The sequence below is a fragment of the Thyridium curvatum genome, assembly GCF_004353045.1.
Source record: "Thyridium curvatum strain D216 chromosome Unknown NODE_11_length_606192_cov_83.229133, whole genome shotgun sequence".
Classification (NCBI taxonomy): Eukaryota; Fungi; Ascomycota; class Sordariomycetes; order Thyridiales; family Thyridiaceae; genus Thyridium; species Thyridium curvatum.
The window spans coordinates 412,353-437,560 of NW_022156766.1; the positions used below are offsets into that span (position 1 = coordinate 412,353).

Consider the following 25,208-nt stretch of genomic DNA (forward strand, 5'->3'; position numbering starts at 1 on the left):
CTCCCGTATCCGTACGGGGAGAAGCAGCCACTCCCTCGGACGCCAGTAAGCAACGAAAAGGTTTGGGGGAATACAGCCTACCACTGAAAGCCAAAAGGAAGAAAACAATTTCTTTCATCATCACCGTCCACCAGAAAAAGAAAAAAAAAAATTGACCCGCAATATTTTGCTAAAACTTGCCCGTGATGCTGCCGAGCAAGATGTTGCGCTTCTGCTTCGACACAAACTTGCTCACGTCGTCGGACCACGCCTGGCTCTGGTTCTGCAGGTTGTCCATGCTGTCGCCCATGATGTTGAGCTTCTCCGTCCTCTCGTTGAGCTGCCGGGTCAGGTACTCGCCCCAGCCCTCCTGGCTCGTGCCCGCGCGGGGGCTCGACGGCCCGCCGCCGCCGGCTGCTCCCGCCGCCCCACCGCCGCCGCGCGCCCGCCGCGACTCTTCGGCCGCGGCCATGAGCATCCGCTTGCTCGGCGGCCTGTCGGGCCCGCCGATGAGCACGTCCAGGTCCGTCGGCGAGACGTACTGGGTGCCAGACACCCACTGGAAGTTGCTGATGGTCGGGCGCGCCGGGATGGCGAGGTCGGGGTTGATCATCTTGTCCTTGCTGTTCTCGTTCCCCTTGCCGGAGCCCCAGACAGGGAGGACGACCAGCTCCGAGGGGCCGGCCCACCCGAAGATGTCTCCGGTCGAAGCGACGATGTTGCTAGCACTCCGAGAGGCATCGAGCATGTTCAAGGGCGCCTTGTTGATCTCTTTGAGGCCAGGCAGACTGAACGCCCGCGCAGTGCGATCGCCAAACACGCCCACGAGAGCAAAGCCGTGGAGTTCGAACTCTGTGACCGCAGCCGCATCGCAGAAGACGTCCTCGAAGGATTTCGAGGCGCCTTTGGCAGAAGCGGGCTTGAAGATGCGAACTTCGGATTGAGTTACTAGATTTGAAGTGTCAGTCTCGAAAGTTCAGCCAGCACAATGTTGCGGTTGACGACTTACCAACGACTAGCGTTCCGTTGACCTGTCGGCCTTCGCGTAACCCCGAGACTGTCGGCCCGGTAGCACCTGCAGGCGCGCCGGTGTCTGCAATGATGGGGTTGATTGACACCACTCTACCCTTGAGCTCTGCTATGCCAGCTAGTTGAGCAGAGTAGCCACCTCCCGAAGGCAGGAGTTTGAACGTCGCCACCTTGCCCTGGCTTGTACCCACGAAGCACAGAATACTCGAATACTTGTCTCCCTCGAGTGTCATAACGCCAAACTCGATGACAACGGGATACTCCTTGGTTGACGAAGAGGCACTCGAGGAGTGACGTCCGAGAAATGACGACCTCTTCTCCGGCTTGCTCAGTTCGGCCATTGATACCTGGAGTATGATCGAAGGGCCGCGCATGTCAATGATGCTGAAGAAGCCGCCCTCTGATCCCGCAGCAACAAAGCCGACATCCGAGACCTGCAATGCGGTGATCGGTCCTTGCATCATCTCGTACAGTGCAAATGGTTGCAGGCCCTCTTTGAGGGACGGCTCCGTCCGCGAGCTGATGTCCGTGATACCGCCGGGATTGGACTTTGGTTCTACGGGATGATCCTGACCAAAGTACTTGTTGCCTCCCCACCTGTAGATGATGACCTCGCCATTGCTAGTTCCAACAGAAAACTCGCCAGTGTTTGATGCCATGGCCATGGAACTGACGTTGACATTGTCGTAGCGCGCTAGGGCCCTGGCGATATCGACCTGGAGCAGATAAGGGTTCTCCATTTCGTCGCCATGCCCAACATCCCATATCCTCACCGTGCCATCGGCGTGTGCAACCTGGAGGATGTTGCGTCCTTCGTACCGGCGTCGCGGCTTCGTTGCCTCTGCGCCTCCTTTGAGAAGAGGCTCCCCTTGGTTGCGCTTCTCCGTCATGCCTAGCCACCTGCCGCGGTCGAGTGTCGAGACCGCAGCCCGGGTAACGAAGGGATGAACAAACACCAAGGAAGGATGCAATTGGTTGGTGGGGCTGATGTGGTACCCAGAAGGAAAGCTGAGGGTGATCATTTCGCCCGATGTAAGCAAGACGAGGACAGCGATAGGGTTCTGCGCACCAGCAAAGTGCGGCGACAAGCGAGGAATCAGACAGTAGTCTGCAACTTGCGCTCCCTGCGGCGTCTCGAGCAAGCTTTGACTCTTTGCCTTGAAATGATCCGAGAGTACCTGCCACGACGACGTCTGGTAGACAGGAGTCTGGCCAAAATCAAGAAACGTGAGACCCTTCTCGGGCGCATCACCGAGAAGTCCACCAGCAATCAACAGGCCGGTGTCGTCAGGATTCTCCTTGCAGCACCATGAAATCCTGGTGAAGGGGTCCAGAAATTTGGGCCGCACGCTGTTGGGGATGGGCTGATCCACCTTTGTGTCGTAGAGTGACCGGGCCATTACCACGCGCCCATCCCGAGGATCCCAAAAGACAAGGCTGCCGTCATCGTGGGCGGTCAGGACGAAGGTGCCCGTCGGGTGCCAGAGCGCGTGGGTCAGTCTCGGTTTCCGGAGCGTGTCAGGCGACTCGCCGTTGCCACCGGGTGCTCCCGGCGGCACAGTGTACTCGAAGTACTTGACTGGCTGGTTCTGCTTGAAAGAGTAGATGACAGCCCCGTACGTGTATCCGATCAGCATCTGTCCGATGTCTCGAGGGTGCAACTGCATCGAAATCAGGTTTGCACCTCTTATTGTCGGGTCCTTTGCTTTCCAGAAGTTCGGGATCCGGAAGGGCGAAAGGCGTTCCCTATCCAGGTCGTAAGCTACCACCTCTCCGTTGGTCAAGCCGGCAAACGCCCAATCAAGCATGGGGTCCGTCAACATGCACGCTACTCCGCCGGCAACGGAACTGCCAGCTATGCGCTCTCCGCTATCCAAGTCCCATATTGCTATCTCGCTTTTGATGTCGAGGCTGACGAGGCGGTTCGCGCAGAATTGCAGGTCCCGGAAAGAGGTCGGTCTCGAGGGCTGGATGATCTTCTCGACTCGGATCTGGCCAAAGACATAGATCTTGCCGTTTCCAAATTTCGTCTCGCTTGTCCCGACGGCCAGAAGAGACTGGACTGGGTCATAGGCCATGCAACTGTTGTACGAAGCGGTTAGCAATAGTTGGACGATGAGCTCAGGAGTCAAGTCAGGCCGCTCGGGTTCCAGATGGATGCGACGGACCTTATTTGCGAATTGATGCCGAATCGCTCTTGCTCCTCCGGGGAGAAGAGGTGTGGCAGAATGGAGGCAGACAGGTCATTCTGGATACCCGCCTGCTTGCCTCTGAGAAAGCTTGCCATCGTGACGGTACTCTGCTGTGGCGATGCTGCTGTTGAAGATTGGACAGCAGGAAGAGGGAGCTGTCGGATGCTGGCGGGGTTGCTGGGTGAAGATAAACTGGACCTGGGGCTTATCGGAACCACCAGGCAACGTCATCAGGCACTAAAAACAGCCGCAAGCGCCCGGTTGAGCCTAACAGATCATCTAGCAAATAGTTAGCGGACCTGCTAGCCAAGGATTGCCGAGTCTGACAGCAACCCAAAACTGGATCCGCCTTGGAAGAGAAAGTCTATGCTGTGTCCGGGCGGCATCTAAGATCTGGAGATGGCATCTCAGGCCTTTGGTGGGCACCGCAAACGGTTTTGATGTGTCAAAAAGGTGTGAGGCCTGCTGGCAAACATAGGAGCGTCATGATCCCCACGCGAACAATTTCAGTGACTGAACCACGGCCAGGTTCAAAGTCCATGTCATGTTCAAGGAGAGGGCAACGCCTGGAAGAAAGGACACTGCCTGACAAAAGTATCAAAGCTTGAGCATGCAACCTCTGCCATGAGGCAAGATAATCAGCTAGCAATGTTCACAGGATTCAAGCAAAATGCAATTGCGATTGCGCAGATGCTATGAATCTCATTTGAAAGATTATCTCAGGCAGAGATATGGTATATTTGCTTAACTAGGGGTATTTCTCGAACCCGGTCATAATTACTTTTTCAAAGAGATGACAAATGTGATGAGGTACTCTATCAACATCATGGTATAATCCAAAACAGCCAATCTATTCATGCACGACGCACAAATGCACACACAGAAAACACTCTCCCAGAGCGAGTATCACAGCCCACCGGGAAAAAGACACTTTAAGACGACTCACGGTCGCCAGTCTTCTCGGGGTTGGCGGCAGGCGAGACCTCGGGCTCGCGGGGGGTGGCGGGCTCGGTGCCGCCGAGCTCCTCGAGGGTCTTGCGGGCGGTCTCGGGGATGAGCCAGGTGGTGAGGAAGCCGCAGAGCATGAAGAGCGCAAAGATCTCCATGATGTGGTTGAGCCAGGGGTTGCTCCAGCGGGCGTCGGTCTTGGCGAGGGTCTTGTCGGCGCCGCGGCTCTTGAGGGGGCCGAAGACGACCTGGGCGATGACGGCGCCGAGCTTGCCCGAGGCGGCGGAGATGCCGTGGGAGGTGGAGCGGTACTTGGTGGGGAACACCTCGGCGGGGATGACGAAGGTGGTGGAGTTGGGGCCGAAGTTGAAGAAGAACTGAGACAGGGTGTAGAGAGCCATGAGGGCGCCACCCGACAGGTTCCAGAAGTCGAAGCCGATGATGCAGAACAGGAGGGTGAGCATGAAGAAACCAAACAGCTGGATGGGCTTGCGGCCGATGGTATCGATGGTAGCGGCAGAAACCCAGTAGCCAGGAACAGCACCAGCCAGGACGAGAATCAGGTTACCAACAGCAGTGTTGTAGTAGACCTTGTACACGTCGGAGCCACCAGACCAGCCAATGGCGTTCAGGATGATAGGGTTGTTCAGGCCAAGACCGTAGAAGGCAATGTCCTGGGCAGGCATGTTAGTGTAACCTGCTCGGGCACAGGAAGAACCACGTCGGAGAACTTACCAAGAAGAACCAGGACAGAGCGGTACCGATAAGGACTCGCAGGTTGCGGAACTTGCCGTAGTGACGAGCAAACTCCTTCCACGAAGCCTGCTGCTCCTCAACGGGCTCCTCAATGTCCATGTGGTGAGCAGCCTCGATGTCGCGGGCGGTGCGCTTGACCTCCTTGTCGACATCGAAGGTGTAACGAGGAGTCTCGGGGATGGTGAGACGGAAGTACAGGGTGATGCAACCAGGGACGGCACCGAAGCCGACAATGATACGCCACATCTTGTCAATAGCAGAAGCGCACACCCAGTTGGTGCTGCACTCGCTGGCCTTGGCGGAGACAGACAGAGAGTCCTTGAAGCCAGCAGTGACAATGAGCAGCATGATGGCGGCAGTAAGCTGACCAATACCCTGCATGGCGAAGACGGCGTTGATCATGAAACCTCTCCACCGGGTAGTGGCGAACTCGGAGGTGATGGTAGCGGAAAGCGGGTAGTCACCACTGCACATATGTGTTAGGGATGTGGTCGATTTTGCATCTAGGTGGCAAGGAGAACTTACCCGACACCAATGCCCATCATGATACGCCAGAAGACCATGAGGCCAGTGATGGAGACGGCAGCAGACTGAGCAGAAAGCGCCTGGGCGAGGGTGGTGAAGATGATGATGATAAGCTCAAGACCATACTATAGAGAGAAGTCCGAGTCAGCGAATTGCTTCATTTCAACCAAGGGTAAAATGGAACTACTCACGATGCGCTTGCGACCGAGCAGATCAGCAATGATACCGAAACCAAGCTGACCAACGATGGTACCAGCAGAGGTAGCAACCTTGATGGCAGTGTCGGCAGAGTCGGTGATAGAACCGCCGAAGTAGACAATACCAATCATAGACGTAACGAGACCGATGGCGAAAATGTCGTAGGAATCAGTGAAGAAACCGACACCAGCAATGAGAATGGTGCGAACATGGTACCAGCCGAAGGGGGCGCGGTCGACCTCGGCGAGGGCGAGGCGGCGACGCTCCTCAGTGTTGGCGATGTGAGCAAACTCGTTGCTGTGGAAGACAAACAGTTAATACGTGGACAGAGCCGCGCGGTGTTCTCACGGGCTGGGCGCACTTGTAGTTCTTGAAAGCGGCGTTACCACCCGAGGTCATGTTGGCCTTGATCTCGATGGCAGTGAGGCCGCTCTCGGCCTGGGCGCCGGTGAGGACGCCTTGGGGAGGAGCCATGGCTTGTCGCTAACGTCGGTGCGAGATTGGGAAAGATCTCAAGCAAGCCAATAGAGATTGACTGGCGTTTGGTGAGCGGCTGACGGTGCTAGCCAAGAGAGCGATGAGGAGAAGAAGACGGGAACAGACAAGGGACGGAAAGGAAGAGCAGATCTCTTATAGATTGGGGAGGGCCCAGCGCCATGCTCTCTCACATCCTTCCCGAAGAAGAACCGCGCTACTGGATGCTTCAGCTAGCCCCATGCCGTGGGCAGAGCCAAAATTTGGGAGAAGGAAAAAAAGAACAGATGCGGCTAGGTATGCCGTGTCCTGTCGTGCACATCGAGCCTGTTGGAGCGTGGGTTTGGGAGCACGGGGGCGTCTTCTAGATGCGTACCTTGGTGTGGAGCAGCAGCCCATCTCCACAGGACGGACCCTGAATCAAGCTATCGCCAAGGACTTGGCCAATGGAAGCCGTTATACCTTGGCACGCCTTTCCACATGCTCGCCAGGTCCTGAGCATCGAGGCGGGCTTCCCGCCAGATATTCGCTGGCCGCTATTATTACTACTGGATACCGAGCAAGACCTAGTCCAATAATCCCAGCCCAGGAATGGGGGCTAAGCAAAGGCACAGGTGGACTCCCTTGTCGACTTGCGCCGAATCAAGGTTGCTAGCCTCGGAATAAGCAGCCCAAAGGGAGACCCGCCGCCTGTGTGCAACGCGTGCCGTGCATGATTGTAACCCACAGGAGGAGACAGGGAACCAACGAGAGATTCCCACTTTGGCTTGAGGAAAACCTTCGTGATATACAGATAGAGACTGCTTTATACCGTTTGGGGCAAGTGGTCACGTTTGCTCTTCTTTCACTTGCACGACGCTGGGCGAGATAGGAGAAAGCTGATACTGACAAGGTCTGGCCCATCAGAGGGATGTCTGACGTCTAGCATATTACCACACCCATACAGTCTGGTCCAGTCGATCAGAGAGTTCCCACCTAGCCCACGACAAGACATGGCTAGAGCCAGCCATGAGGGATTGGATTTGCGCTTCTCATGGCTCGATTGTTCGACCGAAGCCGTCGCGTGCCTGAAGGAGTAAAGAGAAAGGAACCGCCCCCCTCGGTGTCGAATGTTGTTCGGTGGGACATTGTCGAGGTGGTGGGAAGGCAGGTCGAGCTTGACGAGGATGCAGGTCAAAGGCACATTTCGATTCAGCCTCTGGTGGGCTGCGCTAACGTTAATCTCCACGCTAAGGACCCCGGCCGGCTACCCCCAGCCAAGGCCCAATCAGATGCAGATTGGCCAACACGTGTGTAGTTTAAACCAACTGTTTCGCCAACCTCGTTCGCAATCCTGGCGCGAGAATTCGGTCCTGCTGGTCTGGATCCTTTCGCAATGAGAAATGCCCAGACTTTTAGGAGCTGCCTATTCTCCGACCAACACGTCCAGAGTCTCGTCAGCCAAGGCGGCAAGCATCAAGACGACCGAGGGCCAAGTCAGAGCCAAGTCGAAGCCAAGTGTAGCCAAGTGAAGCCAAGCAGATCTGTCGCCAGCTTCCGCTATCACGACATCGTCCTTGACACCTTGGCAACGTCGAGAGCACGCGACCACTGTCTGCTTGAGGATAGCTCAGGGCGCTCCCGTTCACCTGGGAGCAACTTTATCGAGAGGGGGCCGCCTCGCATGAAGCAGGACGATAGCGATAGGGACAACAGACATGTGCCCCCAGCAGAGCCAGACCAATGAGGACCAGCGCTCATAGCACGAAGCTTAAAACTCAAAAAGTCGGACCTTGATCCCCAATTTCTCTGCCTAGTCTCAGAATAACAGGACCAGCTTACCAATTTACGAAAATGTAAAAGTTTGGCGAAGGCCTCCCTGACGGCGCTGATCGCGTGCAAGAGAATAAGCTGTGGGCCCTGCGAGACTGTGCTGCCCAATGAGGCCGGCGTATTTCCCCACGTGCGGTGCCCAGCTCCGGGCACCAAGCTGAGGTGGCTGCTGTATCCGGAAGGCTCCGCCGTGCCGTATACGGACGGTTGGCTGAAGCTGGCTGGCTGTCGGCGCGGTTCCTGCACCGAAGGCTTCTAGCGACAACACCTCGCATGGGGGGTTGCAGCGAAGCTGTACGGCTGGTCGCATCTGCATTAGAAGTAGTCCTTCCGTCAATATCGCGCTCCGTCATTGGGCGCGGAAGTTTCGTCCATCACCACTATGGAGTAGCCGATGCCATATTTGGATATGACCCCAGTCCTGGAACAATTTTGGGCTTCTGGAAAGACCAGAGTCGACCCTTATTCGATGCCGATTTTCCGTTTAATATTGAAGGCACGTTGCTATGGTTCCTCCTAGACATCCCAGAAGGGGGGCCTCAGTGGTGGTCCTCGTTCAATCCGCAGCCGCGGCCGATAGCCGCCGGCATGTCGGGGAACGCAGCTGAGAGCCACATGTCGAGAGATGTCGTCTCGTTGGCTTGAATGTCTTATAACTCATCTTAAATAATGGAGCGACCATTGGCCAGCTCGGACAGGAGACACGTAGGTTTCTCGTTATCCATTTTGGGTGTCTTGATGCGAGGTGGATATCTGACATCGACCTTGCTTAAGTGATATGCATATTTGGAGCCTACCAAGTGGAAGCTCGGCAACTAATAAGAGTCTAAATGTGCGCTTTTGTGTGAATTAGTGATTTTGCAAGAGTCAACCGTCCAGTATGGATGGAGAATGCTACACCCGCGAGTGGCGACGTCGCCCACCCACAGCATTTTGCCTCGCAGATATCCAACAGATCGGCTCTGCGCTAAGCAATGCATTCGTGCAACTTTATTTTGTTATGCTCGCAGGCAGTGGGCCCCTCGAAAGGATTTCCCCCGTTTGCCTTCTCTGCTATATCCATCAATATCTTCTGATATGTTGGACTGCGCCGAAACCTCGGCACTTCTTTTCCCCTTATGTTGACATGTCTGAGTCCTCAGACATACCAGTTCAAAGTTCATAGGTCTGTCAATACGACGGTCGACACGCAAGGCTCATTGGATGGGAGTATACGGCACTCGGCCGAAACGAGAGGTAGCGCCGAGAATCACACACACTATATCATGGCCCTCGGGAAAGAGGCAACATTTTGCTAACATCTCTACCGGCAGCGCATCCCGAGTACAACCTTAACATCTAAACTCCAGGGCAGGCACGACTGTATTAAGAAAAAAACAAAAGCTCTCGTGCTTCTCCAGTGTTCATTCAGCGATTTGGTTCCAACGATAACAGAGCTTCATCAAGACATCTGTCTCACTCTATTGACATGACTCCTGGTCCATTCCCAACGATGAGAGAAATAGACGGTAGTTAGAAGGCGAAGGCGGAAGATGAGGTATGATCACTTCTAAGGACGGCACGAGATGCAGCATCCAGATGAAGCTCGAATGTGTGCCTCTGAACAAGGAGCAGTGATTGCTGGAATGTGAGGCATAATATCAGAGACACGTCCATGATGAACTTCAGCCCCAAATACGCATTAGATCACTCTGTCGTCTCCTCGGAGCAACTGTATTATGCCTGCATTCTCCTGTCCGTACTGCAAGAGCACAAGAATTTGAGTCATTTTAGCAATCACCCAGCCCTAAGACACGGGTTTGTCCATTGATCTACACTTCCAAGTCCCAAAATGACCAGTCCATCTCGATTTTGATTAGGAAGAGCCTCCATCGCTTGCCATAGACCACAATCATCTCATTATTCATAGAGAAGCGTGCCAGGACACGGCGCTGTGCTCGAACGCGCTCCACAATGTGACCAATCAATAGGTGTATCGGAAACCAGGGTGGTAGTCGTCCTGTCAAGGGAGTTCAGTCAGTACATGTTTCTCCTTGCGTGTGGTCGGGAATCCCAAAGCTTACATCGCTGCCCTCCAGCTCCTTCTCGCCGCGATCGGCCTTGCCGTTCTCAATGTGGATGACAATAGTCATGATGCACACCAGGACGATGTTGAAGAGTGCGCAGGCAATGCATGCCCACAGTCCTGGAAGGTACTTCGGGTTGTCTTGAGACCTACGGGAGCGCGGAGCGTCATGTCAGCGGAGTTCATCCAAATGGTCCACTACAGATCAAATGTCTGATTGAGGGCGACAGAATATACATCTGATCATGCTTAGGATGGGATGACAACGTACCTGAAAACCAGACTGCCGGCGATACCGCCCACACCACCGAGACCGACGAGTGTGGCGCTGCAGAATGCACGCTTCCACTGGCCACGGATGTTGTTGGCTTGGTACGACATGGCGGCCGGGACATTCGAGTTGGCTCCAGCAGTCACCAGGAAGACCCCAAAGTATCGGACACCCGGGTTGGTGTGGTAGCCGACGATGGGCAGGCCGATGATACAGAGGAGCATGTTGAACAGAATGACAGGCCCGCGGACCCGGTAGCGGTCACCGGCCCAGGCAGTCGCGTACATGACGATGCCAGCAAGGACGTAGGGCGGCGCGACGAGGCACTGAGAAGTGCCGGCGTCGAACTTCATGTTGTCTCGGAGGATGATGGGCATGAAGAAGGCCAGGGCATAGGTGATGGTGGTGGTGTTGAAGAAGATGAGTCCATAGGCCCAGATCTTGAGGTCGAGGCCGGCGCGCAGGAACTTGGCCAGGCTGAAGGGCTGGGGCTTGGCGTCACCCCGGTCGGCGTTGACGCTGGCCACGACCCAGGCACGCTCCCGTTCGTTGAGGAAGCGCCAGGAGGCACGCTTCGAATCGGGGAAGTCGACCAGAAGCCAGTAGCCAGCGATGCCGAGGAGGCAGGTGACGAGGCCCTCGATGATGAAGATCCAGCGCCATCCGTTCAGGTTTGCAAGGCCCCTCATATGCATAAGTCCAAAGGCCAAGATGCCGGCAAAGGCCGATGCAACACAGCCCAAGAGGTAGAAGAGCGAGTACTTCTTGCCAACCTCGTCTACGCGACAGACAACATTAGTGCTGGGCAGTTCTGAGGTGCCGACTGGAGTGTTGCCAGCCGAGGGCAGTAGTCAAGCAAGCACTTACATCGAGTATACCAAGTGCTCAGAAGATAGACGCAACTCGGGAAGAAGCCAGCCTCGAGGATACCCAGGATGATTCGACAAGCAGCCAGGGCTTGCCAGTTCTTGACAAAACCCATGCCGATCATGACTGCACCCCAGAAGAGGGTGATGAGTGACAGATGGATTCTCGGGCCGATCTTGCGGATGATGATGGTCGAGGGGGGCTGGAAGACGATGTAGGTGACGAAGAAGACAAGGGTGACGACGGACTAAACGTGCTGCGTCTTAGAGACCACGTACTACCTTCAAAGACTGGCTTCCGAGGAGCTACTCACATATCTATTGCCGATCAACATCAAATCCTTGCCCATATCGGCGAGGATGGCGGCTCCAAGATTGGTGCGATCCATAAGCGACACGCAGTACATGAAGCCAACCGTGGTGATGAGGCGGCGGTCGATCCGGCTGATAATCTTCTTTTGCTCCTCGGGGCTGAACTCGGACTCGGTGATCGCGACGGCGTCAGCCTTTCTCTGGACCGGATCCCGCGAATTGGTCAGGTCCATGTTGATCTTCTCGCTGTCATGCTCCATTGTGAGGATTGGCGGTGGCGAGCAGTTGAGAGAGTATAGCGTATATACGTTTCAAGATAGAATGGAGAGGTCGCGGACGCGGCAGAAGAAGAAGAAGAAGGAGCCAAGGAGGATGTCGCCCAGTATTTGAACGCTGAGAGTCAGCTGAGGTGGACGTGACACAGGTCTCAACAGGCCAATTTGACAGAGGCGAAGGTCCAGTCTCCGGTGGGCACGGACATTCTTATGTACGAAAAGGTTATGTCACTCTGCCAAGGGACCATCACAAGGATGGGGATGGGGATGGGGGGTTGGGGTCCGGATACATCCATGAATGCAGAACAACGCACCACCCATGCACATACGCACTGCCTACCTACTCCGTAGGAATTTTGCACTCCCAGGCCACGACGCACGCACCCACACGGCCGAGCTGTGTGTGTGCTGTACGCCCATCCTTTGTCTCCCCTCCTTCCTCTTCGCGTAGATGACGGTCCTACATCCATTCCTGTCGTCTTACCGGCCAACAGGAGAGCCAAATCAAAAAATGGTCCGAGGTTTGGCCTTGATTGGGCGCAGGCGGCGACGGGCAGCCGGTGGCTTTGCACGCGGCAGTAGGTCGACGTATGCGGGGTAACCCCAGTCCCCCCCAGTCCACCACCGTTTAGGACCTGGGCGGGAGCGCTGGGAGTGGCCGCGCTATGCCTGACTGGTCCCTAGCAGATGAGCTCCCCCGCGGCGCTGTCGCCCTTGGCCCAGACCAACTCCATTCATCTCCATCCATCTCCAGTCAACTCCATGCAACTGCCGAATGAGGACCCGTCGAATGGCCTGCCAAGCCCCAGGTGAGATCTCCCCGGCCAGCTTTTCCCAGTCTGTGAGCATCTCCGTCCTCTTGGCAAGCTAATCTCGAAGTCTAAACACACATGGCTCGATACTCATGCGCTGCCCGGTCTTTTTAGAGATTGCGACCCCTCAGCAGAGGCGCGAGAGGGACACGCAAAAGATCCAGCACCATGGTTCTGCCTGTGGTCGGGGAAGCACTCGCATGCACCGAATACCTGGGATCGGATGGGGTGATCAACATGTCTGCGGACTCTTGCGCACGCGCACACTGCTTGTTGCGATGCAGCCATGCCCTGCACCAGGACGTCGGATCCCGGCAGGATGGCAGTGGCTGTCCGCGAGGTTCGTGACAGGGTGTCTCACAGTTCTCATACCAGGTCTCGCGCGGCCAGGCGCTCACCTAGCACTGTGTTGCACATCCCCCCTTTACGACCCTCTATTCCGGTGGAAACCTCCCTTTCGAGCATCTGTTCCGGTGGAGAAACTGCGTCGGTCAAGACACCTCGCCAACACGTCAGTATGGCAGCAGCTGAACCGAGGCACCCCGTAAATGTCTCCGCCCCCCAAGATGCGGAGGTTCGCTAGTCACTCCTTGGCAGATCAGCCTCCAAGGTCTCGAACGCCACCTCGTCTCCTCCTCAGACCATCTGTGTTTGACTGCATTCCATTTTGCTTGCTCAGGAACACGACACACACAATGACTACCTCGGATCCAACAATCAACGCTTGTCCTTCTGCATCAATGCAGTGACCCCAAGCCCAAGCCCAATACCAGTCTATGTCCCACCATTGGTACTCCAGCGGCCTGACCCCTGTCTCACCCAGGAACAGGGGCGACACAAAAACCGTTCAATAGATTGCTTGTAGTGCATCGTGATCATGTCACACCGGATCGGCTGCTCACTTTCAGAGCCTCTTAGTGGCCAATGGGAGAGCGATAGGTGGCGTTGTGTGTGCACCGGAGAGGATGGAAGAAGTCACACAGTGACGTTGAGTGTTGAGGCAAAAGGGGCTCCCTGATGGTCCCGCTCGAATGCGGCTGTGGGCATCCACTGACTCAAAGGGAATGGATATCTAGGGGTGCTTGACAGTACAGACATTGTGCTAAGTGATTGCTAAAGCGGCAGTCGCTGTTCATCGCATTCTGAGTCCTGACAAAGCACAACCAAACTCCAAGAAGGACTTCCAGCGGTTCGCCTCGACTAATGCATCAAAGTTCTTGGTTCCACATTACCAGAGCAGAGCGTATTACTTAAGCATATGACCTCACATGTATTCCCAAGCCTCACCATGGAGTATGTGCAAGCACGTTTAATTTCACCTGCTTGAACATCTCAAAGCACACGCACTCCACAGTGAAGTGTTGAAGCAGTTTTCTGACCTCTATGGCGGCAAAGAACCTGCCTCACAATGATCTGCCATTAATGTTATTTGAGCGCCATCAGAGCCCAGTACAACACACACTGTGAAGCCATTTTAAACATCTCGACAAGTACTCCTGAGAGTATTCCTCCATGATGCGTCCTTTGGTGTCTAGTGTAGTCAATCATTATTGATGGTGTACACATTTATCTGCACCTTGATACAAGCCCCTCGGCAGCCCAGACCCGGCCATGGCTATAGTTGCATGAGATGCCGCCAAGGAAGAGGGCTGAAAGGGTCAAAGGAGAGAACAAACCCCCCTATCTGCTGCTTATTACGCATCGCCCCTTTCAAGCTGGCTTGTCTCCCTCAATCATCATGCAAGCGTGTGAATGAAAGCAATGGAACAAACCGCAGGAGCCTGTCCCAGGTTCACACTGAATGCTGAACTGTGATCAGGAGAATATAGATCTCGGGGTCTCTCACACATTGATGATTTTCACGCACGTACAGATCAATTGACAAGAACTCCGAACTGTGAATGAAAAAGGCACCACCGAGAACTGCTGAATCTGTATACTTTCATCATCTGATTCTGCCCAGTGACAGCCGAGGCAGGAGTGAGTGCCTCATGTTACAATATGTACCCAGCTCCCAAGGCAACTTTGCCGCTGTCCGCTGCAGCCAGTGAATCCCATGCCATGTTGTCACTCAGATGCGAATCTAGATGTTTGGGGCAACAAATCACTACAATTGTGATGGCGTTATTTTTATGAGTTTCTTTATCATTTGAACAATAGCGTATACCTGCAGAAGTGTGTGTTAATACCGAGTAAATATAATTTACAGAACGAGTCTTACAGGGAGATGTTGTGGCCGACGACTAATTGTTTGCTGGTGGGTGAATTGCAGAATCGCATGCCCATGGCCAGGTTTGCTTGCTCAGATATCAAACTATTTGCCAGCACTGACAATTCTGGCCATTGACGCACCTCTGTTTTTTGTTTTTATTTGCCTGCCTTGTCAGGTACCTAGGTATTCTCCAGACGCGTAAAAAAGAACGAGCGTCCCATTCATCGACCTCGTTCTTCCCTCCAAATCCTTTACCAGTTCTATTCAGAATCTGCCTTTTCGTTCTCACGAGACCAGCTTCTCTCTGCTCGCCATTCAGGCCTTTTATCTCTCCCTCACTCCATCCTTGAGAATCGAACCCATCTGGTTTTCAATACCATTCTCATATCCTCAATACCTGGTAGGTACCTGTCCCTTCTCGCGTCTTCTCCTGCCCTCCATCTCGATTCACCCTCACTTCCGACGTCACAATAGCCTCTGATCTCGTTCCAATTGAATCGATCCAGATCCTTCCCTATTCACTGCCTGCCGTTGAGGCCTTCTTTCTTCCCCATCCCAGCTATAAAAACCCTCCTCCTCCCCGCCCTTCCTCCAATCTCTCCCTCCTCCATCCACACATCCAAACAAAAATCACCACCCCAAGCAACAAGCCCTCCAAGGCGCGCCTGCTTCCTGCACGCCTGCTTCCTCTACCTATCTTAGGTACTTGTTGCCTTGCAAAACATCTTCTACCTTTCTTCCACTTCATCTTCTTCCTCTCTCCCATCTCCACCAATCCTGTCTCATACCCATCGCACCTAAGCTCATTCTCAACAGCCACTGTATCTTCTTCGTCTTCTATCTCCACACCTTGTCCTCAATCATCAGATCAATCATCATCGGCTTCCAAGGTAAGCAGGCCACCACAAGCCTCTCTGCTGTCGCGTCAAGACCTCCTCCATCCCACACCACCCATCCCTCTCTTGCAGCCGACCCGCAGTCTTTTTCTCCTCATCTTCGACTTCACCTTCACCTTCACCTTCAAGTCAAGCCAGCCTGATCAGACCCTCTCCTTCCTGTCCACTTACCTCCTCACCCTTCCACATCCGCGCCTCCCATCTGCCTACCTTTTTGAGTGCGATCTTGTCAACTTCCCACCCTCCCAAGCACTTGACCTTGCACTAAACTCCCTTCCCTTTCTACGCTTACCCATCCTCACCCTTCTTCTCTTTCTTCAACAACATCTTCCTACTCCTATCTCTTCTCCATCCTTGCTAACCACAACATCAGAAGCGCATCGGCAATAGCCTTCAATCATCCATCACTCTTCTTGATTGAGAGTACTCGAGGTAAGCATCATCATCTGTGCGCACTGCATGAGGCAATCTCCTCTCCTCATATCCATGCGCCCATCCATCTCACTCCTTGCCGACATTCCTTGTTTCTTTCCAACACTACCTATAAATTGTCTTACCAAGCCCTCTTCTCGCCTCTTGTTCACCTTGCTCTATTTGTTCAAGTTACTAACCAGTCATGCAGACAAGATGCCGAGGAAGAGCAAGAACAAGAACAAGTTCAAGCCCCTCGACTTGTCGGCCGTCGGCGGCTACGATGGCGGCTCCGACACTCGGTCGGACCGTGGTTCGCAGCACGGCGGTTCGCAGCATGGGGGCTCTCAGCCTGAGGGCTCCCAGTCGGGCACACCTCGTCGCCCCACCCGTTCCCGAGCTGGCTCCGGCTCGTCGACCCACTCGAGGACTTCGCAGCAGTCCTCCCACGAGCAGACGCCTTCTCAGCCGTCTACTCACCAGCGGACGCCTTCTCAATTGTCCACTCCCCGGCGGGTCCCTTCTGGTCCTTCTGGTGGGTACTTCCCGCCCGATCCGGTTATTGTTGTGCCCCACCCGGGCATGCTCGGGGCCGTTGTGAGGCCACCTCAGGTTTATCCTCCTGAGATGACTTATGACTCTCTGGAGGACCCTCGTCCCATACCTGTTGATCCTGCGCAAGTGGCCGCAGATGAGAAGAAGGCCAAGACTCGACGTCTTGATCTTCCACCCGAGGCGTATGCAGAGGTGAGAACTTCCTGGAACTCTTGCCACTGGCACATTCTAGCTAACGTCTTATTTAGATCGGCAAGACTCCTCGATTTGCCCCACGCCCGGGTCTCAACACTACTGGACAGGCATGCCGTGTCCAAGTGAACTCGTTCCGTGTTGAGACTATTACTCCTCACGTTGTGCACACTTACGACGTAAGCTCTCTACCAACTTCAATCCTCCTCTTCCTTTGCTCTTGCTGACCCTCTCTGCAGATCCAAGTCTCGCCTCCTCCCACGAGCCTCGTCGTCTACAAGAAGCTGTGGAACTCGGAGCCTGTCCAGCAGACTTTGAGCAAGTACACCAACCTCTGGATTCATGACGGCAACCGGCTTGTCTGGTCCAGGAACAACGCCAAGGATGGCATCCGACTTCATGTCGATCTCGATGCTGAGAGCGGCCAGGACCCTCGCACTTCCAAGGGCCTGAACAGGTTCCAATTTACCTTGAAGCGCTCGGGACATGTCGACCTCACCGTCTTGAAGGCCTACCTGGAGCGGAAGTGCGACTGGAGCGAGAAGGTTCTCGAGGCCATGAACTTCCTCGACCATGCTCTTCGCGACGACCCGAGCAAGCGTCTGGTGGCCATTGGCCGCAACTACTACGACGAGACCTTCTGGCACAAGTCGTTGGACAATTGTATCGAGGCTGTGAAGGGCATTTACGCCGCCTTCCGCCTGGGGAACAACCTGAGCGTCAAGGGCTGCACTGGCCTGGCAGTGAACGTCGACGTAACCAACACTGTCTTCTGGTCAGGCCAGGTCATGGAGCAGGTGTTCCAGAACTTCTTGGGAAACCAAGACAAGATGTACTACGGCAAGTCCATGTTTGAGCTGTCGGACCTTCTCATGGCGGTGAAGGAGCGCAACCCCAAGACCAAAGAGTGGGAGTTGCACATGTCGCAGTGCTTCAGGGTTCTGCGCAAGATGCACCGGCTCAAGTTCAACGTCCGTCACCGTGGCAAGATGGAAGACAAGAAGCTGTATACCATCAAGCGCTTCGCTTTCGACCCTGAGCGCTTTGGCAGGGAGGGTGGACACGCCAAGAACTACACCTTCACGATCAAGTCCACCGGAGAAGTGCGATCGGTCTACGACCACTTCTTCAAGCAGTACAACATCCGCCTCCAGTTTTGGCGACTGCCCCTCATCGAGTCTACCCGGGGCGGAGCATTCCCCATTGAGGTTCTTGAGATTCCGCGCTTCCAGCGGTACTCTTACAAGCTCGGCCCGGACCAAACGTCCAGCATGATCAAGTTTTCGGTGACTCGACCCAAAGAGCGACAAGCAGCCATCATGACCAACGTCAATTCTCTTGGCTGGGACAAAGACCCGACCCTGGCCAACTTCGGCATCCGCATCTCGAAGAACATGCCAGTCGTGAATGCACGTGTCATCGCGGCTCCCGAGATCGAGTACAAGGGCTCGAGGGCCAAGCCCGGCACGTCGGGCCGCTGGGATCTGAGAGGCAAGGTGTTCATGAAGGCCAACGAGCGTCCACTGTGTGCATGGGGCATGGCAGTCGTTGATATGGAGGTTGATGAAGCCTCCGCTCTGCGCTTCGCAGATGCCTTTATCAAGGCCTACAAGAGCCATGGTGGCCGGGTCACAAACCCGAGGCCCTGCCTCCGGTACTCCGACTATGGCGATCCCATGAATGTGGTCTTCGACGGCATCTATGAGGCCACATGCAAGCAGTTCAAGACCACTGTGCCTGACCTCATCTTCTTCATCTTGCCGGTCAAGGAGCAGTTTTCGTACGAGCGCCTGAAGAAGAACGCCGAGTGCCGGTATGGCACCTTGACGCAGATGGTGCTCCGTCAGCACGTTGTCAAGGCGTCTCCTCAATACTGCTCCAACGTGGCCATGAAGGTCAACTGCAAGCTCAAGGGCATCAACTGCCGTACCGTTCCGCCCAAGGGCATGAACACCTTCTTTGGAGCCCCGACCATGGTCATCGGTGCTGATGTTTCGCACCCTTCCCCTGGTGCTGATGATCCGTCATTCGCAGCAATGACCGTGTCCATGGATAAGGATGCAACCTTCTTCGCGGCCTCCTGCCAGACCAACGGCTTCCGCGAGGAGATCATTCGGCCTACCAACATTGAGTCTATGTTGACTCACGTCTTCCAGAAGTGGGTGAAAATGTTTGGCACAGGCCCTCAACAGGTCTTCTACTTCCGTGATGGTGTTTCTGAGGGCCAATTCGAACAAGTCCTCTCATACGAGACCCACCAGCTTCGAGAGATGCTGCTCCGGGAGACTGGCGTCAAGCCAAAAGTCACCACCATCGTGGCCACGAAGCGCCACCACATCCGCTTTTTCCCGGAGCGCGGCGACCGGAACGGCAATGCTCTGCCGGGAACTTTGGTTGAGACGGAGGTCACTCATCCTTTCCATTATGACTTCTACCTCTGCTCGCACGTCGCCATCCAGGGAACCGCCCGCCCTGTCCACTACCACGTTATCGAGGATGACGTGAAGATGCCGGCTGATCGTCTTCAGACCATGATTTATCAGCAGTGCTACCAGTACCAGCGTTCTACTACGCCGGTGTCCCTGCACCCGGCAGTCTACTACGCCCATCTTGCTGGAGCCCGTTGCCGTGCCCATCAGGACATCTCGAGCGACATGAAGAACCCGTTCTACATGGCGCCCAAGAGCTGGTTCGCAAAGCACGATGAGACTATGACCCCCAAGGTCGGTGACGACGCTCGCCCCATCCTGCCTTTCGGCACTGAGAAGGCGGACCAGCGCAACGTGGAGTTCCTCAAGTACTCCATGTGGTACATCTAATCATCCCCAGCACGTCTGCGCGATAGACTAGGCCGTGGCCATCACCACAGCTCCCGTCTTGGCACCGCATCCCCCCCCCCAAACATTCACACCACTGCACCTTACACCCCCTTCTTCTCCTCTCCTGAGCAAATCTAGAGATAGCTCCTTGAGTTGTCTGCATGTATGCGCGATGGAGGTACGGATCTGATTGACACAGCACAAAAATAGCCCCAAATAGCACACAAATACAACAAAATCGTTGTGAAAAAACCTTGCCAAGTGAAAGAATGTGATCACGCATGTGTTCTATCTATCTGCCTAGAGTGACTTGACCCGGACCATGTGTCCTCCTCCGCAGGCTTGAATCGGACATGCCAGGATGAGGAGACTGGCCTCAAAGAACGCCCAAGTCTGGTCAATGATCCTGAGTGTAAGTCTGTAGGAATGTAAACTCTGCTTGTGCAGGAGTGCTCTGGATTGAGGGTCACACTTGGGGCAACAAGATGGCGGGTCAAATTCCCTGCCCTTGTCATGGTGGTGAACAGGCTATGTGCAATCGCTTATTCACATCTGTGCCGGCAATTCTATGGATCTGCTACGGCAAGGTGCCCATGAATAACTACGGGCTAGCCGTGATATCTGAAGGGGCCGAGAGGCGTTGAAACAGCTAGGTTAGTGGCGATCAGGGGATGTGGGCACAGAGGGTACTGGGGACGGAAACCTTGTGAGATGGATGAATGGGTGAGTGGCTGACAGCTGGAGCATGGACAGGAGGAGCGTGAACGATTTACTGGGCCACCTGTGATCACTGTGAAGTCTGCTGATGTGCTGCCGGTCCATGGGGGAAGCACACAGGGGGGGTGGGGGGTTTCTTTATTGGCCGAGACGGGCAGACTGGTGGTCTCTTTTGTGTATCTCGCAAAGCTAGATGGAATAAGAGCCATCTTGGCGGTGCCAAAGATCTAGCCATTTTCTTATCCTCTCCCAATTTTGGTTTTATGGGCGAGAGTGCTGTGTGTTCTACACAAGGGAATAAAGGCCGAGAAGAAGAAGAGGGATGCTTGCTGGCAGAGGTTGTGCTTTGTCGCGAGCGAAGAGAAGAATGTGTTTCTCCTCCTGCAGAGTCTTGTTTGGGCAGATCTCTTGTCAACAAGTCACAAAAAGCCCTAAATGAGCCCACTGGCAAATGAATCACGACAACAAGGCAGAGCTTAGATCCCTAGACGAGATAAGATGTAAAGCATCAGGGGAAGATAGTCGTGCATTGCCACAGAGGCGCCGTGGCCCATCTCATCAAGATTATATAAAGCTAAGTAATACAAATGCCTGGCACTCCGGGAAAAAAAAAGAACAGAGGCTTTTTCAATTTTCTTTTAACCCCAGCGCTGCCGCCTCATGGTCGAAAGGCCCGCGACGACAGCGTCTCCCTAATATCTGTAGCCACCATACGGCGGCTGTCCCGGCTGCGGCGGGGCCTGCTGCTGGTACTGCGGCACAGTGTAGCCGCCGACCTGGGGCGGCGGGGCGCCACCGTACACCGCGCCAGGAGGCGGCTGCCACCCGGCGGGCGGGCCGCCTCCGTCGTATCCCGCCGCCGCGGGTGGTGGCTGCGCGTAGGGCGCCGCGTATCCCGCCGCGGGTGGAGGCTCGTAGGTGTCGCGCGACTCTGGGCGCAGCGACGACTGCCGGTACGTCGCCGACGACGGCGCGACCCTGCCGCGGTCGCCCGAGTACGGGCTGAGCGGTCTCGCGCCGCCGCCCAGGCCAGGCGAGTTGCGGCCGTAGTCGCCCGAGACCTGGCGCGCGTGCTGCGGCTGGGCCAGCGGCCGGCCCTTGCGCGAGTTCTCCCAGCTGATGAGGTCGGGCACGTCGGTCTGCTGGACGAGGCCGACGAGCTTGGCCGGGTTGAAGCGCGGGCTGTGGGCGTAGGCGGCGGCCGAGGGGATCTGGCCGAGGAGGAAGGTGAGGGACGTCGAGATGGGCGCCGGCGCGCCGCCGGCACTGCTGTACGCCGAGGAAGATGAGGGTCCCTGGCCCTGTAGGCGCCGCTGCTGGTCGAGGCGCCTGCCCGCTGCGCCCTTGAGCGGGGACTGCTCGCGGACGAACTCGCGCTGGTCGCCGCGCAGCATCTTGCGGGGCGGGTTGGCTGCGTCGTCAAAGTCGTCGGACGGGAAAGGTCGCTTCGGCGAGTTGGTAGAAGCCGGAGCGGCTTGGATGAACTGCGGGCGCGGGCTAGCTTGTTGCTGCGCTGGCAGTTGCGTTCCAGGCAGAGGAATAGGGATGGGAATGCGCATGGGGTTAGGGTCGTTGATGGAGGGTGGCTCGAACCCTAGAGGCAGCTTCGGCTTGAGCTGGGCCGCGGGGGAGACGATGATGAGGGCGTGGACGGGGTCGAACTTCTCAGAAGAGTAACGGGCACTGAAGCGCGCCAGCTTGGGGTCTTCTGGGTAGAGTTCGGCCATGCGCTTCTCGAGCTCGGCGACGCGGGACAGATCGCCATACATGGACTCGTGCTTGTGGACATAAGCGATGAGCGGCTTGGCCTTATTGACCGTCTCTGGCTTAGAAGCGAGTCTATTGACGCAAGTCTCAAAGGCGACGCGGGAGTCTGTTTTGAGGAATTGTTAGACTGCGTCCCGCACAAGGTGATATAAAACAAATGCAATACTTACTCGTCTTATCGTTTTGTGAGATCAGGTACTTGATGTACTCTATCATGAAGTAGGGATCTTCGGGGAAGAGTTTGGCGCCACGCTCGAGGATCTTACCGCCAGACTTGTCGTTGTAGCATTTCAGCTCCATCTTGGCAACGGCAACGTAGATCTCGCTGCCGAGCCTGCCTCGCTGCCGTGCTTCGTAAAAGACCTGACGAAGGCCGACAATCGGACCCTTAGTGTCGCCCTTGCCGTGAATGCGACGCATAGCCCTCGCCAGTGCGATCCAGACGTGGGTCAGTGTCTTGGAGAGGAGGTCAGCCTGGACGGAGAACCCTTGCTTGATGAGCTTGATCTTCTCCTGCTTCGCGTTCTCCTTGGCCCCCTTGTCTGAGCCAGCGCCGTCTTCGTCATACTCGTCTCCCTGATCAGCTTCTGCCGAATCGGCGGCGGCTAAGCTCTCTTCCAGCTTGGTGATCTCCAGCTTTTCCTTCTCCTTAAGATTCTTGAGAAGAGTGTACAGGGTGTCGAGGATGTTGTTGTAAGGAGCTCGGACGGCGCCTGCAAAAGCTATCCTCGAGTCCTCTGAGTTCTCCACAGGGTACGTGGACTCGATCCGATCGGCCTGCTTGAGTGCCAGTAGAACACTCTCTGGGTTCGCTTCGATACCATCGGCCAGGAATTGCGATCCGGCCTCTTTGCCATCCTTTGTGATGTTGTTCTCGAAGCACCACTCCGCTGCGTCGACCCACATCTCAGGCCAAAACCTCAAAGCCATGAGAGCCTGCTTGTAGCAGTAGAGGATTCGCTGTTGAAGGAGATTCGGGTCATCGCCCTGTAGATCCAAGGGATCTGACTTCTCCCACTCGATCCATCGTTTCCAGATCTGCACTTGTTTCGTGAACTCCTCATCGCCCTGAAAGCCGGGCGCTGGGGGCAATCTCGGAAGGTTGGTGCGCTGTAGCTCGCGGATGATGTTGTCGAGTGCAGTGTTGGCGCTCTTGGCGGTCATGTAAGAGGGAGAGCGCTCGGCGAGGAACTTGCGGCCAGTCATTTTGTTGAGACCCATTTCAAACTGGTCGTACTCCTTCCACAGCTGGTTCACGTTGGATATGGGAACACACACTGCCCTCTGGTAGGCTTTGCGAAGCTGGTCCATCTTTTGCTGATCTTGCCATCCACTGCCGCCGATGGTTCCGGGTCCGGAGCGGATGAATTGGATGTAGTCCTGCCATATCCTGCCAGAATCCTTGTCCATGCCAACATTGTCCAGTACAAATTCGTAGGAACGGGTGACGGTGAGGCGGGCCTGTCCGCTCGTATCACTCAGGTCGTTGCGCCGCCGAATGTAGTCGAGATAGACAGTCCACAATTGCACGTTCGGCACGCTTTGAAGGGACCGGGTGAAGATGCCTTCAGCGGCTTGGAAATCACCCAATCCCAGCTCCATCTCAGCGTATTTGACCCAAATATCCGCCTATGATAGTTAGTTCAGCTTGCTCTTCGCTTCTCATGGGGATCCAGGGACCTGGATTGGCATGGGCTGACTTACAGATTGAGGAAACACCTCCAAGAAGCGATTGTAGACAGACCGTGCCTCATCTAACCACTGCGTTCGTTGATGCTCAGCGATGAGGGCGAGCCACGAGTCCAGCGCCCCACGTGGGTCATCCTTGATGCGTGCCTCCAGGAGGGCAGTCGTGTCGGTCATCTGAGGCGGATTGGGTTCCGCCACGGACGCAGATGCACCGGGGGCAAGGCCATATGCGGCCATGCCGGGATGCGATATCATCTGAGGGGGTTGTGGAGCGTTGGAAGTCACAGCGGCAGGCTCCTGAGCGAGCGCCTGAGTCTGAGCAATGGGTTCTGCCAAGAGGCCATTAGGGACGGGGGTCTCGTCGTCCTCAGAGTCGGAGTCTCCCACTAGGAAGCCACCGGCGGTCTTGCGCTTCTTGGGAGCGGGTTGTGGTTCAGGTTTGGGGGACTCGTGCTCGGCAGGATCCTGAGGAGGCTCGGCCGCGATTGTGACGGACTCTGGGTCATATTCACCCACATCATCGGCAGCACCATCATTTGATGGAGAGTCACCAGAGGCACGCAGAGCTGAGTCAACTGAATATTCAGGTTCTTGAGCTTGTTGGTCGCTATGCTGTGTATCAGAGGGGTTGCTGTCCCCGGTAGTATCAAAACTCTGCTCCCCTTCCCACTCAGCAGAGCCCTGTGGCGCAGGGTCACCCTGGGGCATCTGCTCAGCCATTTTGTGCGGCGACCGTAAGATCCAGTGGGATTCGAAGGACGCAGGTCGGCAAAAGGGATCGATAAATGTTGTCGGTCGGATAGTGGAAGGTGATAGGAAGAAAAGATTGATTTGCGCGTAAAGGTGGACTATGGTGTCAAATTCAACATGACAGTTGGGCGAGTCAAATAGATTGAGGGAAATAAAGGCGCTGAGACGAGAGCCCTGAAGCGGCCCGAGGTATGCCAAAGGACAAGAAAGAGCCCGTCTGATGGTTGAAGCGCAACAACGAAATGGCAGACAAAGAAGATGGATCTGGAACAGCGCTCCTGCGATGACACGTGCGAGCAGTCGTTCCAGGATCTTGTGTTGATGCTCGGCGAGAAGGCAGATTCCGAGGACCGGACAAGTGCTTGCACAAAGTGCAGATGCAGATGTCGGCAAATTTCTCGACTTGTCGTGTCGTTTGGAGAAAGGAGGGCGCGAGGAAGGATGTTGGGATTGCGGGTTTGGACCTCGAGAAACAAGCCGTGAAGCATTTGCATGGATGCATGTCATAAAATTAGCCTAAGGCAGGGAGAGGAGAGCTCCTTTGCGCCGCGCTAGACCAAATCCAGCTCTAGTGGATCCTTGCACCAGCGCTCTCTATTGTTTTATTTGGGGGAGGCTGGCAACTGCTGCTATTGATTGAAACAGGTGGCCCGTGCTGTGCTCCTTGTAGTACTTGTAGTACCTAC

At 55.4% G+C, this 25,208-nt stretch overlaps 5 protein-coding genes across 5 annotated transcripts; 1 reads left to right on the top strand and 4 right to left on the bottom strand.

Annotated features, from left to right (window-relative positions):
- Positions 1-169: 169 nt before the first annotated feature.
- E0L32_002742 (uncharacterized protein) lies at positions 170-3,295 on the bottom strand (the record flags this gene model as incomplete). The annotated part of the gene is made up of 3 exons (XM_031136965.1): positions 170-927; positions 989-3,090; positions 3,177-3,295. 3 exons carry the CDS (start codon positions 3,293-3,295, stop codon positions 170-172), a joined length of 2,979 nt encoding a protein of 992 aa, XP_030999944.1.
- An 837-nt stretch (positions 3,296-4,132) lies between these two features.
- E0L32_002743 (uncharacterized protein) lies at positions 4,133-6,101 on the bottom strand (the record flags this gene model as incomplete). Its single annotated transcript, XM_031136966.1, has 5 exons — positions 4,133-4,822; positions 4,884-5,370; positions 5,430-5,554; positions 5,621-5,924; positions 5,989-6,101. The coding sequence occupies 5 exons, from the start codon at positions 6,099-6,101 to the stop codon at positions 4,133-4,135; spliced, it is 1,719 nt and encodes a 572-aa protein (XP_030999945.1).
- A 3,775-nt stretch (positions 6,102-9,876) lies between these two features.
- E0L32_002744 (uncharacterized protein) lies at positions 9,877-11,687 on the bottom strand (the record flags this gene model as incomplete). The annotated part of the gene is made up of 5 exons (XM_031136967.1): positions 9,877-9,912; positions 9,977-10,127; positions 10,250-11,072; positions 11,117-11,363; positions 11,430-11,687. The coding sequence occupies 5 exons, from the start codon at positions 11,685-11,687 to the stop codon at positions 9,877-9,879; spliced, it is 1,515 nt and encodes a 504-aa protein (XP_030999946.1).
- A 4,562-nt stretch (positions 11,688-16,249) lies between these two features.
- On the top strand, positions 16,250-19,599 carry E0L32_002745 (uncharacterized protein; the record flags this gene model as incomplete). The annotated part of the gene is made up of 3 exons (XM_031136968.1): positions 16,250-16,780; positions 16,837-16,959; positions 17,020-19,599. The coding sequence occupies 3 exons, from the start codon at positions 16,250-16,252 to the stop codon at positions 19,597-19,599; spliced, it is 3,234 nt and encodes a 1,077-aa protein (XP_030999947.1).
- A 1,409-nt stretch (positions 19,600-21,008) lies between these two features.
- E0L32_002746 (uncharacterized protein) lies at positions 21,009-24,492 on the bottom strand (the record flags this gene model as incomplete). The annotated part of the gene is made up of 3 exons (XM_031136969.1): positions 21,009-22,189; positions 22,254-23,712; positions 23,788-24,492. 3 exons carry the CDS (start codon positions 24,490-24,492, stop codon positions 21,009-21,011), a joined length of 3,345 nt encoding a protein of 1,114 aa, XP_030999948.1.
- Positions 24,493-25,208: the final 716 nt, after the last annotated feature.